At 34.0% G+C, this 18,198-nt stretch overlaps 1 protein-coding gene across 7 annotated transcripts in view; it reads left to right on the plus strand.

Moving 5' to 3' along the window:
- DCAF6 (DDB1 and CUL4 associated factor 6) overlaps positions 1–18,198 on the plus strand; it is a 55,219-nt gene that overhangs the window by 26,524 nt on the left and 10,497 nt on the right. For 3 of the 7 annotated variants that reach the window (XM_070942689.1, XM_070942696.1, XM_070942695.1), the window contains exons 10-16: positions 947–1,183; positions 6,042–6,209; positions 9,936–10,047; positions 11,940–12,055; positions 13,266–13,349; positions 13,792–14,110; positions 17,708–17,746. In XM_070942689.1, the coding sequence (XP_070798790.1) occupies positions 947–1,183; positions 6,042–6,209; positions 9,936–10,047; positions 11,940–12,055; positions 13,266–13,349; positions 13,792–14,110; positions 17,708–17,746 (1,075 nt within the window). The remainder of the gene's footprint in view (positions 1–946; positions 1,184–6,041; positions 6,210–9,935; positions 10,048–11,939; positions 12,056–13,265; positions 13,350–13,791; positions 14,111–17,707; positions 17,747–18,198) is intronic. The other 4 variants (XM_070942693.1, XM_070942691.1, XM_070942690.1 and 1 more) reach the window with 4 other exon arrangements.

The following is an 18,198-nucleotide window of genomic DNA, read 5'->3' on the forward strand; positions in this document are numbered from 1 at the left end:
ACTCTCTTCACTTGAAGGAGCCTCTGGAGGTTCTGAAGGCCCTGGCTGAGTCTCTGCCTCTGGCACCACATCCTCTTCAGCCTCCTCGCTATCCGACTCGAGTGCCAGCTACACAGGCTGCTGGCGCGACACCACATCAGCCGCCTCCTCGTCGGGATCAGCCACAATCCACGCAGGCCACTGGCGGGCCACAACAGGTTGTTGATATTTCTCCCAGCAATCTTAATTCCAACTTGTGATTCATCTAGCCCTGCCTTTTTCATGATGTGCTCTGCATATAGGTTAAATAGGCAGGCGATAGTATACAGCCTTGGCGAACTCCTTTCTCAATTTTGAACCAATCAGTGGTTCTGTGTCCAGTTCTCATTGTTGCTTCTTGACCCACATATAGGTTTTTCAAGAGACAAATAAGATGGTCTGGTACTCCCATCTCTTTGAGAATTTGCCACAATTTTTGAGAACTTGCCACAAGGAAATGATAGCACTCTTCAAATACCTGAAAAGTTATCATGTGGAAGAATACCTCACTTTTTCTTCATTGCAGACTGCAGAATATGCAGTAATGGATTTCAGTTATTGAGAGCTGTAGACTCATGAAATTAATCAAATGAAAAGCAGACAAATATTAGAAAAAATATCCTAACAACAAGATCAGTTTGACAGTGGAAATTAAGACCAAAAATAATTGTGGGCTCCCCTTCATTAGAAGTGTTCAAGCAGAGAGTTGACAGTATGTGAATGATTTAATTGGCATCCTACATTGAGCACAGATTGGACTTGATGGCTCAAATAGGCCCTGCCAAATTTATAGTTCTAAGTATCACATTTAGCACATTTAAACTACTCTGTTAAAGGTATTAATTTGTTACTGTGTTGAATAAATATAAACCATAAATTTGTTTTTTAAAAAAAACAAGCAAAGTTAAGTTGATGCTTTTCTTCAAAGGTGGAACAAGTAGATCAGATGTTTCTACCCCAGGAAATGTCTTGGCAGGTGCTGAAACAGAAAATTCCATGGAAGTAGATGGTCCTGAACAACTGCAGTCATCTTCATCTACAGCTCAAGCTCCCTCAACATCTTCATCAACAGAAAGTCCTCCTTCTACTTCTTTACTCTCCTCTCCTGACAATGAACAAAGACCTTTCTTGGAGACACCGGCACCTCCTACCCTCCATCAACCTGGTATGTAAAGTTTTCTTGTTAGAAGAGCATGTATAAGTTCAAAATACATATTTATTATACCAATATTCAGCGTGCTCATGTACTTGGATGGATGACCTCCAATTATAAAATCTACTACATTAATCTTCACTCAAAATTTTACTAGTCTGAAGTTTGGCTATAATTTGTTACAACACAGTATATTGCTATTTTTCTCTGAAAAGATATGCCATTAAATGTTTAGCTCAACTTCTGACCCCCAGAATAGTTTTTCAGCTTTATAATGTATGTTGAAGATTGTAGGCGAATTGAGTTTGTTCATTCCCAGATTTTCATTGATAGAGCTTGTTTTAAAATTAATTCAACTATAGTTAGGTTTTGAATCCATAATGCTAATATGTAAATATGAAGTAACTTTGTTTTACAACCTAAATTAGCAATAATTAATGTGAAGATAGTTCTTAGTAGAAAAAAGGAGATCTGTACAACTATATACTCGATCACGTTTCATAAGAATTACTGTATATATTGACTGTAAGACACTATTGCAGTTTCAGAAAAACCTTTTTTCCCCAAAAGTTGCTTACTACATGAATGGAAGCTTATTGTTTAAGAAATATAAGTGTAAAAATGATCTTTTGGTTTGTAGAACTAGTTGTGTGAATCTTTAGGTTCTGACTATGCATTATTTCTATTAAGGAACCAATCAATTATTGTCTCTTAATTGTTCTATTCTTTATTGTACTAATCATTTATAAGCAAGAATTAGACTTACATTACAATGGATATTTTCTTATTTTAATTGAATCGTACATTTTGTGCCATATCTGCATTGTGTTCATTCAACTTAATGAGCTGACTGTTGCAATATAGTAGAAAGTAGTTTCCCCTTCATTGGTTATACTGCCTAGCTTTTCTACCTGGAGTTATATTGTCAGCTGATCTATATGAAGATTTATAAAAACTGCAGTGGTAAAAGGTAATTGAAAATTGGTATCAAAAACAGTGGCCACAGCAGCTTTAGCACCCTTTAGAAGTTGAGTATTTGATATGTTGGAATTCTTGCTACAATCCTATAGAGGCAATTTTTGTGAGTTTATGGAAATTGAGGCTAGATTCTATTCTTACTCTGTTTTAGCATTTCTGTAATTTAGATTGATGTAGACAACAACACTTAAACACCAGAAATAAATTTTCATCTTTATTACCATTAGAAACAGAAGATGGGAAAGAACTGTGGTGTTAGTAAATGGAAAGCAAGCTTCAAAACAATTGGTTATAGAAAGCTTCACATATTATGTACTGTTTTATATTGTCATTTCATTGCTAAATTTTAATTGTAGCTTAGGAGGATTTTACCTCAAATTCTTGTGCGCCATTTTATTTATTTTATGTATGTATTTATTTATTTATTTAATTTATATAGCCTCTTATCTCACAAGAAATGATTCTGGGTAGGATACAATAAGTAATCAATAAAAAACTAATATAGATATAAAACAGATATCTAGAAATATAATATTAAAAACTGATTAATTAAAACTAACATATATGCAAACCCCAAGCAGAAAGGATGTGAGTACATTCATCTCAATAGTAGAGGCATCTACTTAGAGTTCTCTGGAAACCAAATCTTCAGGGACTTCTGGAACACCAAAAGGAATGGAACTGATGTAATGTCCAAAGGGAGAATGTTCTATAAAGCCAACACTAGGGCAGACAAGTCTCATTTTCTGGTTCGTTGCAGATGGCATCCACATGTTCTCTCTGCCAGATTCTAATGGGCCAGGAAAGATGGCCAAAAATTGCTTTACATCCGCCCAGAGAACCTCTGCTTAGCACAGACTCTGCAAATATGTTTGGAAGTTATTATGTACTAGGTAGGAATAATATCTGTTAGCTTTGGCTTCATGTATTAAGTCCTGCAATTCCTTGCTTCCAGGAATGAAACTAAAAATATTTAAAAGATATAAAATCCATTTTACGCTTTACATGTAGCATCAATAAATGCTACTATATTCATAGCAAATATTGTTTCTGCATTAAATATGAAGCAGTTTTCAGTAAAGATTATTGAGGTGGATTACATAAAAAGACTGTGTAAAGTTTAATACACCCCATAAAAACTGCTTTAATATTTCCGCTGTTTCAAATGAGCCTAATCCTCTTATGGCTTATGCTTAGGAATCAATCCACTTGCCATTATTCCAAAAGGAAAGAAATTTCATTTTTAGCAATTAACAGAAATAGCACTTAGACTTAGATACCGCTTCACAGTGCTTTACAGCCCTCTCTAAGCGGGCTTAGATTTAAGCATCAAGTTTAGGGTTAAATTTGCTGGGGACTGAAACCATAACAGGTTTAATCAACTATAATAATAAACCTAGTGCCAGCTATTATTGAAGAATCTGTTTTCTTATCATTTTGGAAAATGCTCCTCTCAAGTGCTATTAGGATAACTTGAAAAACACTTGAAGACATACTTATGGGCTTATATCAACTCAATGGAATTTTGGATTGCTTTTGTTTGAACTGGTAATTCCCAGGTATGTTCCTAAGAAACATATACTTTTAAAGCAGCTGTTCCTTCAGTTTCAAAATTAGTATGGTATGCTATATTAATTCTTAGAAAACAATATATGGCTTTTATTTAAATATTGAATATCACTATAAAACTGTTACTATATTCTTTCAAATGGAGTATAGAAGAATTGGATTTAGATGTAAACATATTTATCCAATTGTAGGTTTTTACTCAAACATTGCTTTATAGGTTTACAAATGGAACTTAATATGTGCTTCCGCATCTATAGAATTCCTGTGGATGAATATTAGTTTTGTAAATGTGTGATCTGCATAGAGTGAAATAACTGTGAGAAAATAGCTATTGCTATTCTATAGACCTTTATTTGTCTAAGTTAACCTGATTGTTTCTGTACTGGAAGTTTATCTTCTTAACTGATTCTGTTGGCACTGTGAGGTAAACTGCATTTAACTGACTTTGCCATCAGGATTGGGGTCTCAGGGCACCAGTGATATCTTGAGGTGACTCTATTGCCGATCAAATCTCTTATGTGTGCTTTTGTAAAATATGACAGTGTTTGACATGTTTTTATACTTTTTGTTGTACACCACGCAGAATCACTTCTTGTGAGATGAGTAGCCAAATAATTTTAATAAATAAACAAATCAAAATGTAACAATTAGAATATAGTTTATTTTGAATTTATTTCATTTCTTTATATTGTTCAATCCTGTCACAATAAAATTCTGACATGTTCCTTTCCCAGGCCATGGTATTAGAAGACATCTCACAAAAAAGAATATCTTTTAAATAAAAAAATGAAGTTTCCTTCAAGGACATTGCAGTTCAACTTTAGTAGATACTCAATTTGTTTTCCTGGCAACAGTAAAAGTGGGTTCCCATCCCCATGTCCCCAAGTCTAGTATAGGGCTGAAATTTCTCAGTTATCTCCCATTCAAATATTGACTCCACCATCTAAACTTGATTACCTTTTTGAGATGGTTTGATAGTGCCATATAACTGAAATCTATGTACCTTTCAGCAATTAGCTCACTGTGTTGTGGCTGTTATAGCCAAACTATTTTTAAGTGATATATAGCCAGAAAACAAATCAATTAATATATTTGAATAAATCTGATTTAAGGTAGTTAATACTCCTTCAAATGGTAATGCTTTAAATATTATTTAAATTGGATGGTTACTAAGAAAAGGTATTGCCTATAGGAGACTAATTTGTTGCAATAATTGTCACTGTTTTATTAGTTCAAGTGATCTTAAATGTTTAATTCCTTTTTTCTGCTCTTATTTTTAGTCTGTATTTCCAAAAAGTGTCATGAAATCAATTCAGCGAAATAATAGTGGTCTGAAAATAAAACATTATTATGCTCTGAATTACATAATGTTAATTTTTTACATAAGATCTATCGTTTTAGTGTTTTTTAGTTTCTCACTTATTCATGTACTAGAACATGAAAACATTGGAATATATCAAACAGCAATGGTTTCCTTTCTGCAAATTGAACACTAAAACCTTCTAATTGCCCTATTCCTCCTGGGTGATTACTGCTGAGTATTAGGAAACCGTTTAATATGTTGTGGTTGACTGGAATAGAGAAGTAATTCATTACATTCAGCATAGCAGTTGCCTAATCTAATTACTTCCATTATAAAAACAAAAATTATGACACACACTCAAATGTTAGAGTATTCCTGTATTTTCATATTTCAGTTTTGTTCTTTATTTGCAGAAGGACCAAACCCCAAACTTGAAAACTGACTTCTAAGAAGAAGAAAAAAAATATCAAAAACAAAATCATCCCCTCCCTCATTTTAGCATTAGACAACTTTTACAGTAGTGTGCTTTATCACAGTCACATTAAATAGGGCTATATAGCTACATTTTATATTGTAATTTACAACCTAAAATTTTGATGGCAACTTTGATAGTTAGGCTTCAGTTTTGTCCACATGTTACATTGATCTCTTAATTCCCAATGAATATTGTTAGAGTAGAAACAATCATATGCGTGGAAGTTGTGCAGGAAATTATCATGTATATATTTTTTGCGTCTTCATGGTTATATCTTTTTTTATTTTATAAAACTTAACTGCCTTAGCAGTTGAGCAAGTTGAGCTAGGAAACATACATAATGAGCATAATTCTCATACTTAAGAAAAAAATAATAAACCAAGTAAAGCACATTTTGCCTCTGTGCTGATATTAATAGTCTGCTTTTAAGAATGAAATTTGATGCTTGTATTCTCTACATAATATCTATTACCTTGCTCTTTAGTCATATTCTTTTTATCTTATGTTCTATGCCTGTTTCTTTTTTACACCCTTTTTCCTGTCAGAATTAATGGCACCTGAGTTAGCTATACTCCGTAGGGGCCTGCAGCGGCTGAGGCTTAAGAAGGCTGAACAGCAGAGACAGCGAGAGCTAGCGGAGGGTTCAGCACAGCAGTCCTCCAGCTCTGATCAGTCTTCCCCTAAGGGATCCTCACAGGACCCTCAGCCTACAGGTTGTCATTTGTCAAGGTTTATTAAGCAGCTAATGTAGTTACGTAGTTTGTGCTGCTGTTGTTTGCTCAAGACGCTTTCCCTCAGGAACAAAATAGTGTATGCAGTTGCTGCTTGCCTGTTGCATTTGTTGGTGTTTATCATCACACAGTTAACTGACTAATACTTGGCTGTATTGTTCTTTACCTCTATAACACTTTTTAGTTAAGGATATGTCATGTCTGGATAAAATATGATTTAAAACTACAACAACACTGTTCAAGCATAATCAGTTGTATCAGTAAGGCCCTTCTGTTCCAACCTGAGGAATTGAAAGAATTCATTAACCCTAGTGCCAGCGTTTAACTAGGCTTAGTTAAACTTTGTTAAGTATTCCCTGGAATGGAAGCTCAAGAGAAACTCTCTCACTTCATTTCTGCCAAAACTGCAAAGGTAGCCTTGAGATCAACCAGGAATGATGTATGATTTTCTAAGATTGTTGTTTGGGTATCTGATCTGAAGCTATTTATGGTAAGGCTTCATAGTAGAGAAATTCCCCTAGTTTTTTTTCCCCCATTGTGATTTGTAATAATGAAGGGTTTATACATTTTTGGCTTTGTTTTCTTTTATTGGGACACACAACTCAATTTCACATAAATAACAACTGAATTATAAGATTTTTCCATTTGAAGAAGTAAAAACAACTGTTCAAAACTATAAACTCATCCTTCTGTTAGGTGGCATTTTCATTTAACTCTCAAATTACTAAAATTTGTCTGATGTATTAGAAACCAGTGCATGGTAAAGATAGGTTTAATAGTTTTGCTCTTCATGGTTCGGATCAGGGGTGGGATCTACTTACCTTTACTACTGGTTTGCAACAGAAGCACGCGGACGTGCTTGCTTCACTCGCACGTGCAGAAGCTTCTGCGTATGTTTAGATCATCCATTATGACGTCTGGGCAGGTGGGCAGAGCCTCCCACCGCTCTTACTACCAATTCGCAAGGACCAGACAGAACCGGGAGCAACCCACCACTGGTTTGGATTTTTTAAAATTGATGTTGCTAAACCTTATAAATAAATATAAATATATAAAAGTTCATGAAGCGTAATCCTTGTTTGAAATGAACTTGAGAAATTCCATGTATAACCATTGATATTAGAACAAACAAAATCTTTTTCATGCTTTAACACAATATAAGGTAATAAGCTTTTTGCCTTTTAGTATCTTACACCAGATTTTTTTTTGAAGAACAAGATTCCAATCTATTGGCAAATAGAGCTCCCCCCCAAAATATTTCGAATTAGTTCCTTTTTTCACTGAAAAAATCAAAAAATGATTTTTCACAAGAAAATCATTTTCTTGATGAACATATCTTTTGTTTTATGTACACTGAGAGCATATGCACCAAGACAAATTCCTTGTGTGTCCAAACACACTTGGCCAATAAAAAATTCTATTCTATTCTATGACTGACATAACAACATAGAGTGACTGATCTGCATGTAAAAATGAATTGCCTTTTATTTGGGCTTGAGTATATGACCCCCTTGACAAACTTCACTTCTTTGAAACGATTTCTTGAGCCAAGCCTACTTGTGCAGGTTTTTGGACAGGCAGTGTGAACTACACACTGCTGGCAGAATATGTGAACTCAGCTATACAGATCACTGAACATCTGTAGGTTTTGATACAGTAAATGGACATAGGTATGAAGTATGACTCTTAAGTCATACTTAAGTACTATATGTCAGGTTCGAATTCTAAATTTTATAGTATTTACTTCTTTGTAAGTGGGTTTGTGCAAAATGTATCAATCTATAAATATAAGAATTTTGTACATCCCTACTTTAAAGTATGTTTAAGATTTCAGCTTTAATTGTCTTTTTAAAAAATTACTATGATTTAACTGTCATAATTCTTTGTACAGTATTGCCTTCATTTTCTTAGTCAGGTATCTTGTTTAGCAGCAGGAAAATTTTATTCCTCTAGTCATGACATAAGTAAATTTAAAAAGGAAAAAAAAGATATTACAGCCTGTTTTTAGTGCTTTAGCCCGTCTTTTAGAAGAATGCATCTAAGTATTCCTAAGCACTGTTCAGGCTCCAATAATTTCCTTAAAAATGATGACATATTATGGAATACTTTTATTGCTGCCACACTTTAAGATTTATATGTGAGTTGATGGAAATTTATTTAAAGATGTATAATTTCAAATGTTCTCTTTCCTTCCTATTAAATCAAAATATCATGTAGACATGCAATTATTTTGAGGTAACAAAATCTAGCTCCAGAATTATCAAAGATAAATGTTAAATCATCTGTCTAATTAGATATATTATTTGATGGGTTACAAAGAACTTTTGAGAGACTGTTTTAAATTCAGGTATTTAATTCCTGATACACAGTTCTGATACATTGTATATGTTAGTATGATATAATGGTTAAGTGCTGGCCTACAAACCAGGAGACTGAAAATTACAAGCCTCTTTTATGCATGAAAACCAGTTAGGTGGCTTTTGACCAGTTACTGTGTCATAGAAAATCACCTCACAAGATTGTTGTGGAGAAAGTAGGCAGGTGTATGAGTTATGCCCACTGCCTTGAATTTTATATATATATAAAGGTTGAATAATCAATCATCATCATCTTACAACTTGTGACAATACCTTTAATATTATTAAGCAACAACATATGCCTGTCTCAGGTATTTGGAAAGGATTCAATAAATGGGACAAAATGGTAAATCCAGTCTAAATATCTGGTTTACTACACAATCATCCATAATATGCATAAAGTACATATCTTGGAAACATCCATTGCCAGCATGCTGAATTACAGAACTTATGTGAGATCCTGATTTTTGTAGTTTGTGTCATTCCTTCCATGACTTTTGTTATGTAGGATGAATTTTGTAAAATAAAACCAGTGATCTGTTACAAGTTTCTTGGCTCAATTATGATGATGTGCCCTCAAATTGGTATTGTCTCTTAGTATTCACGTAATGTGCCCCAACTTGACTCCTAGTTCATATAAGTTTAGTGGCATTCAGATTGATGCACTGTTATGGGTGGTTGCATATATACATATAATTCAACATGAAGCTTATTTTTAAAATATCTAAATTCATGAGTTATAATTGTATTTTACTTCTGTTGTAATAAAAAATTGCATTTTTTATTATTATTCCTCAAAAGAAATTAGGCAAACCATATATAAACATAAGAGTACTAATGTTTTTAGTCTGTTATCCTGCTGACTCCTAAAGTTTTCTACTAAGTTACAATAAAAATGAAAGTAATTAGTCCTGAGAATATATTCAATTGTCAAATTAAAATGATTAAGTATATTTAATCTGGAAATGTTCATACAATGAATATAATAAACATTACTGTTTTTAAAATATAAAATTGCTCCAGCATTTATTAATGTAAACATTATTTATTCATTTCTAAATTTTAATTTTGTGCCTCCTTGGCTTATTGCCTTTGCCAAGCAGGACGGAATTACAAATTTGTTATTACATATTGCACATTAATATTACATATTATATATCTTTAAAAGACTAAGGCTAGCACAAGCTAAATAGCACAATTTTGTGGGAGTTTATCCATTTTTATACTGAGATTTTATCTTTGAAAGCCAACTGGTATCACTGTGAGGGAGTTGGGCAGCCATAATATTTTTATCAATCAATCAATCCATCCATCAATCAATCTGTTTGCATTTGTAACACTTTCTTTTTAGATGATGAAAAAGCAAGTCCACGGCCAGGAGCAAGTGAACCTGTTTTAAGTTTACATTATAGCACAGAAGGAACAACTACAAGTACAATTAAATTAGATTTCACTGATGAATGGTAAGTACTTATTGCAAATGCGGGTTATATTTTGAAGTGGAACTTTCATTTTTATAACATATCTATTTTATACATATTATACTCATTGTTCAAGTCCCCCCTTAGCCATGAAAGTCAGCTGGGTGACTTTGGGCCAGTCACACACTCTCAGCCCAACCCACCTCAAAAGGTTGTGGGGAAAAGAGGAGGAAGTTGTTCAATATGTCCACCATCTGAGTTATTTGTAAAATTATAAGGGCAGCATACAAATAAATAAAATGAATAATTGGACATCTGATTTCCATATGTCCCTTGAATAAGCATACATCACTTACTGAGACAGTATTTTATCTAATCTCTCAATGCCAAAGTCCATTCAGAATACACATTTCTTAAACAATCTTCTGGAACGCTAGTAGGAACGAGGCTAACTATTCCAGGGTACAAGCTATTTCAGCGGAGGAGATTTATCATCAAGAAGGGCTAAAAATGACACTCTGAAACAACCCTTTTCTCAATCTTACTTGACAGATTAATTCTATTCAGAATAGGCTATCATATATATCACCATGTCCTAAACTATGAGGTTATCAATATGAGAAATCCAGTTAGGAAATAGTAGATTGCCTGCTTGAACAACGATTCCTTAAGTGGTTATTTCTGCATACCTAGGTTGTGTTTATGATAAACCTCATTTTCTATACAAAATGATTTGGGGCAAAAATGTGTATGTTCCTGGCAATAATCATGATCTCAGACAATTCCATGGGGGCTCTATAGTGTCCGAATGATACATTGGACTTATTACAAAGCATCTTTATTTTTCTATAGCAAAAATAGGGTACCCCTCACCTGCCCCAGAGGAAAGGCTGAAAAGACCTGCTACTGCCCCTCCCATTTCTCAGAAGCTGTTTGAGGCTTTTTTTCCAGGCAAATATCAGTGTACTCTTGTTGACTGGAACATTGCAACATAACCTGGACAAGGAGCAGGACTTCAAAGAATGCAATTAAGTGTCAGTTATCAACAGATGCTGTGAGGGCCTAAGTTAAGAAATCCAACTCTCTTCTTCTAAAAGGGCAGTCCTATAAGAGAATGTGAAGAGCTTGAAATCTGATTAGTTATAAATTCTGAACCATCGTTCTTATCTGCTCAGAAACAGCCAGCTATCTTATATATTTACCACTTCCTGGAATACAGTGAAGTTACGATTTATATTATGGGTTTTCACAGAGAAACAAGGTGAAGATAATGACATGATGTCATGATGCAACTTATGTACTTGTGATGCAAGTACCAAACCATGTTATTTTTCACAATAATGTCATGTTACACGAGTTATCATTTTGACATTGTTGCAGCTTGTTACAAATGCCACTAGTTTCTAGCCATGTTTATCTTTATTTCTGTGGATTCCTTCATGCTGCTTAAAACATTGCTTTCTTAGAAGAGGAGACTTGGATTTTTTTTTATCTTTAATATCAATTGATGTGGATGCTTGTTTACATTTTTGTCATTCCTGCTCTCCTATTCAGGTAAGTCCAAAATAGGATGGAATCGCACAGCACAGCCATATGACTCTGGTACTATAGTTCACACTCTTAAAGATGTAAGTGCAAACAACTGAGGGGATTTCTTAATAGAAATACTTTCTATCAAATTGTTTTTATTCCATCTGAAAATGCACACATTGTTATTCTAATGTAATTTTGTTATTTTTCTAATTTCTGTAGATATTTTAATTGTGAGTTTTGATTCCTAATGTTTGCATTTTATATTGCTTTATTTCTGATGATTTTAAAGTGTAGCTCTCTTAATTTATAGTTGATCTTTCTATCTATATTTTACAAACTTTTGAAGAATGGGAAAAATGTCTAACATAGTGCAATATGTTGTTGCATGCATTTGTTGCTAGGAGTAGTACAGCTTCAAGTTCTAGAGGGAGTGGAAGTCAGAGCAAAATAGAAGGTCAGGAAGAATCCCTAAGAACTCCAGGTTCAGAAGTACCAACACCAGAGTGTGAAGAATCAAGTAAGATATCTTGGAATTTATGTTATAAAAAGCACCATGTTGTATCATTATAACATTGTTGATCTGTTCTCATGGAACTCCAAAATATTTGTTGAGATAGACCAAATAATATTTTTGTTTCATTTTGGACGCAGAGGACAAGCAAAAGCATACAATTTAAATCACAAAATAGCTTACTCTTACATAGGAAACAAACATTAATTAACATTGTGAAATTGGTGACTTTCTTTTTATAGTATATTTTATACTATTCTTTTTTCATTATATCTACTTACATAAGTAACTGTTGAAAGCTGAGAGAAATAAATTTAACAGTATTGTGGAATTACGAATATCAATAGTTCTTGGTTTAAGTCCATTTGAATGACTATTCAAAGTTTAAACAAATGGACATTTGACTAGTCCCTAAAGTTCCCTCCCTAGATTCCACATACAGCACCTACACTGTCTCCCATATTCCCTTACTGGGACTTCTGGCTCTTTCACTTAACCACCATGTGTCCTGGGATTAGGACAGCAACTGGTACTGTTGGGATTGCACTTTATAACCATATCACTTAGCAACAGCAATCCCAGTTCCAATTTTTGTCATAACCTGAGGATTACTTTACTATATGAGCTGAGCAAAAACTGTTAAGAGAGCTGGAGCTATATGCATTAAATAATCAAGAATTTTCAGAAATTATAATTGTATATAAGTGCTGTAAAATGCTAGGTCAAGAATCACATATAACAAACTTGCTACAACTTTAAATAGATTTTAATAATTGTTTAAATAATAATTTGAGCAGAACATAAATACGGTAAGGTTTATAAAACTAAATCATAGATATCTGGAATCTGCAGCAGAAATAAGAATCAGATTTTCTTTTATTGGGGTTATAAAGAAGTTTGTGCCTGTTTATAACTCTACATTTTTATAAAGCATATTTTAGCTGTAACTTTTACTTGTCATATGAAATATTGGTAAATTCTCAAAATTCTTTAGACTTCATACTTATCACATTTGCTAACAGGATCAATATCAAACATCTAACAGGACTAGAAAGTGTTTTTTAAAACATCTGGAAAGCACCATCTTGCCTCTTCTGATGTAAAATATAGTAGACTTTGAAATCATTCTAAACATCTTTTATAATAAAGAATAGCAAATATTAGAAATGGTTTCTATCTGCAGAATTCATCCATTTTTAAAAATTCTATGGTTTAGAAATTCCTGAAGAATCACCTGAAGAAAGTACAAATGCTGAAGAGCTAATGTCAACAAATGAAAATGCTGATACACCACATTCGGGTATGTAAAATAATTACAGATATATATGTTAAAGGTAACAGGAATTTTATTTTATTTGGTATCATCAGGTATCAGTAGTTAATACTGTTAGTTTTGTTTTATGCTCCTGTCCTGTAAATTTTTGCAATATTTGGAATTAATTTGTACTGAACTGCCAAATAACCTACAATAGTATATTATGGTTTTGTTACTGTAACTCTCTGCTAATAGTGCATTATCCAACTACTCTCAAAGAACTGCTTTGAGGAAAATAGTTGTGGAAAATATTGTACCCAAATAGAGCAACAGCTAAAACAAAATTAAATGCTTTTTCACCATTTACAGCTATTATACTTCTTAATAGTTAGCATCAATTTTGCATAGTTCATGTAATTCATGTTGTTCTTTCCTGTTAAGTATATTCAAAAGTGTTTGATTAACCAAATATTGTTTGTTCTATCAGAGAATGAAATATCTGACCAGCCTGAAAGTACTATGGAACAAGGAAATGTTCCTGATCTTGATTTAATCTCCCAGATCCCAGGGGAAGATTTATCAGGCAAAACCATGGAACAGCCAGAAAGCTTGAGTCAACAAAGTACAGATTCTTCTGCCATCCCAAATAATACCAATAATGAACCTCATTCTCAACCAGATTCCTCAGGACTTGCCACTCATGAAGAATCATCAACAAGAAGTTCTGTTTTCCACGAAACTGATGATAGTGATGATGACCCTGTTCTCATACCCGGTGCACGGTATCGTGGAGGCGTTGGTCATAGGTTAGTATTGTTGTGTTTGTTTCCTGTCTTCAAAAACTTTGTAGAATATTTATTCAGATCTCAGCATTCTCTTGCTGGCAATTTGCATTGACTAAAAGCATTACAGATCATTTCTTCATTTCACCATTTACTCTTGCTGTAGTTACAGTTCTGGCTTTCTGTATGTATTTGCACTCAACTTCAGTGACATTACTGAATATAGTATGTTCTAGATTAAATTTATTCAGTAACTTACTGTACAATTTGGTGCAAAGATGCACGCAGGGTGGAGTTCTATCATAGTTTCTTAACTGGATCATTTAACTTCTGAGGAGATATGTTGGTAATTGTCTTGAGAGAGGGCTCATCTGTATTAGAAGTACATAGAGTCCCGTGAGGTTTTTGCAGTGGTGTTTACACACATTTATTTGTTTGATTTACTGTATTTTTCGGACTATAAGACACCCCAGACTATACGACGCACCTAGCTTTTGGGGAAGAAAATAAGAAAAAAAAATCTGCCTCTGCCTTCCAGCAATTTGCCTCCTTGCAGCAAACAGCAAACAGCCTGGTCAGCTTGAGTACAGCCTGATTTAGCACGAGCAGCTGATTGGCTATTGGATCTGCCTCCTGGAATACAGCCTATCAGCTGTTCCAGGCTGTGGGGATTGTCACCGCCCATCGCCACCATCACTGCCCATCACAGCTGCCACCTATCGATGCCTCCGTGCGTCCCATTTTCAGCCTCTGCGCGCCTCATTTTTGGTCTCTGTGTGTCCCATTTTCAGCCCGTTCCAGGCGGCGGGGATCCCTGCATGGAACGGGCCGAAAATGGGGCACGCGGAGGCAGCAATAGGCAGCAGTGGCAGTGGGCAGCAATGGTGGCAATGGGGAGTGGTGAACCCCGCAGCCTGGAACAGCTGATGGGGGTATTCCGGGAGGTCGATCCAACCGCCAGTCAGCTGATCGTGCTAAATCAGGCTGTGCTCAAGCTGACCAGGCTGTTTTCTGTTTGTTGCAAGGAGACAAATTGCTGGGAGGCAGAGGCTGAAGGGTGGGGGCTGGCAGGTGGGCGGGGCTTTGGCAATATTCACTATATAAGACGCACAAACATTTCCACCCACTTTTTTTGGGGGGGGGAAGTGTGTCTTATATACCGAAAAATACGGTATATCCTGCCTTTTGTGCAGCAGCTCAAGGCATCATAGGTAGTGTCCCTTTCTCCCACTTTTCCTCACATCAAGCCTCTGAGGTGGGTTCAGCTGAGACAGACTGGAACAAAGTCACCCAGCTGACTTTAATGGTTTGGCTGAGACAGAATGTTTGGTGCAGAATTATTCAGGGAGCTTACATGGCTGACTGCGGATTTGAAGCTGTGTTTCTATAATGTCTTTAATGTCCTTAACATCTCCACCACACTGGCTGTCTCACCTCAAATGGTGTGACTTGAAGCCTGATCAAAATAGAATATCTGATAAAGTTTCTTCTTTTGTGCAAACCTCCTTTGGGTGGTAGAGAATAGACTGTCGAACATGCGTATATATATTCTTACCTAATGGCATCAGAAACACATTATGCAGATGTACACATACATAGTGAGGGACCTTTTGTTCCATATTTTTATATTTTTCTCTAAATAAAAATATGTTGCCATTTCCCTACAAACAATCAAGTTGACTTTTAAAATTTCTAACAGCAAATGCTCCTAAATCTTTTTCATGTCTTTCAGGGATTTCATTTTCTCTAGTTTACTAAAAAAAAAGATTCTAAAATGAGGTGGTTTGGAACAAATAAATTCTATTATGCATTATGATTAGAAGAAAAGATACTTTATCTATAATTCAGTCATTTTATTATGGTCACAGACCAACATTTACAGTGTCTATAATTTACTAAATAGGAAAATTATTTTTAAATATTTTTTTAATTTGCTCAGAATGGAATATTATTTTTAATTCAGACATTTTTGGAATGTCTAAAAGACCACTAGATGGGGTTATGTGATGCTAGTGATGCCAGGTTCGTTTTGTATAGATTTGATGAGAAGAAGAATGCATTCTTTTTTAACCATGTTAACTTAACCCTGCTCAGTGCTTACTCTAATATATTGCAATGTTTCCTAACTTGGTGTATTGAGAAACCATGCTTTCAACATTTTTGTAAAATATATGTTGTATGGGCCATACAAAAATACAGAAAAGTTAGCATTCTGATGGCTCTGAAGGGAATGCTTGATTTCAATTAAAGCATATTTAGAATAATAAATTATTACTCAAATAATAATTAATGCCAAACTTTAGAGTCATTAAAACATAGATTTTTATTCCTATCAGGATATAATTTCATTATGAAAGCTCCTTCCTTTCATAGTTGCACAGTGTCATGGCGCACACACATGAAATTGGTAGAGTTTGCAAAATGCTGTGAATCATTTAGTTTCATATCCCCACCTTGGACACCTGCATAAAAGCACTAAATACAATCACGCTTATGTCTTGATATACAATGGAAATAAAATGTTTCTTTGCAACATAGCATTTTATTATTACAGAGCTATATAAAAATGATACTACATCAACATTTAATTTAAAATTATTTTTTAATTTTGTTTTGAAAAGTCCCAATGCAATAACAAATTCTGTTTTAGAATCTTTTGATTTATTGTCCACTAAAAATTGGTATGAATTTAAGTTGTATGTTATTCACATACATGTGCATATTTCAGAAGAATTGAGAAACCCAGTATTGATTTTTAAAAGCAATATTTGGTTTTGCCATAGCTTTTTGGTTCAGTCATTCAGCTCTATTAATTCAATATAGAACTCAATTGACCCCATGTTCCTTTTCAGAGCATCAAAAGGTGGCCACAATAACAACTTTCTGCGTCAAGATAAGTAAAACTATAATGGAGATAGCTAGGGAAAGGTACATAGTAGAAAAGCCAGTTTTTCTTTTCCCTTTTTATCATGAAGGCACTCAACTGCTAAATCTTTCCAATTTCCTCATCCCAAATCAGCACCTTTTTTGTCTGTAGACTGATATCCATTTTAGGGATAGAATTACTCATTAGTTATTAATGATTTATTGCAGTTTGGTACCGCAATATTTAGCTCTTTCATTTATGATTACAATTCCAGTTCTTTTTTCTGTTGGATTTATAAGACACATCTATAACATAATCTGATCAGGAGATCTGCCATATCCAGCCTAATGACTGAATTCTTCAAGAGCAATAGAATTTAAGCCCACTGCTAAAAGATTTAGAATGAAGTCATCTCAGGACCTAGATTGCTGTAATAGTAACAAGGTTTATCTACAGTGATTCTCTGTTAATTGTCACTATTAAATGCAAAACAAAAATGTTTTCTTCCACTTTTTATTTTGAACACAAATTATGTATTTGTAAACAATATAGGTACTGAAGAATTAATGGTGATTTTACAGGAAAATGTGTTGCTTCTGGGCCCAATAAGAAAAAAAATCAATTATTAATACTTAGAGTATTATGAACATTGAAATCAAATGGTTAAGTTGGCCTGAGAATGCCATTTTTTTCTTTAAAAATATTTCATATAACATTTTTTCTTGAATGACTTTAGCTGTTATTCCTTTTGCTAGATATAACAGAGGAACAGCAGTAGGTGATAGAATAATGAGGTAATTCAAAATTCCCATTCTATAAACAATTCAATTTTTAAAAAAATGATTGGTGCAGTATCTAACTGTTAGTGGTTATATTACCTGTTTTAAATCTACTAAACTACATATAAAGGATGTTACGGAGCAATGATTTAGCTGCATGTTGTGCCCAGGAATAGTAAGAAGAAAATGTGTACAGTTTTAATAACTTTATTAATATCATTTATTGGAGATGATTGTATAAAAACATAGTGAAAATCAAATCCAGCCTTTCTATTTCCCTTTTTAAGCACATAGCATATTTTGCATGGACCACTGCTAATATGAGTTTGAATTAATTTGTTTTGATTGATCTGTTTAATGTTGTTTTCCAACAGTAATAGTAGACAAAATTTAGAATAACTATAAAATGTGAGTTGGGAACCAAATGAGTATACATTGAGATTTAGCATTTAATATTATTAAGTTTA

Source organism: Pituophis catenifer, unplaced genomic scaffold, assembly GCF_029215685.1.
Source record: "Pituophis catenifer annectens isolate HBS135680 unplaced genomic scaffold, rPitCat1.0.hap2 SCAF_4, whole genome shotgun sequence".
In the NCBI taxonomy this organism is placed as follows: domain Eukaryota; kingdom Metazoa; phylum Chordata; class Lepidosauria; order Squamata; family Colubridae; genus Pituophis; species Pituophis catenifer.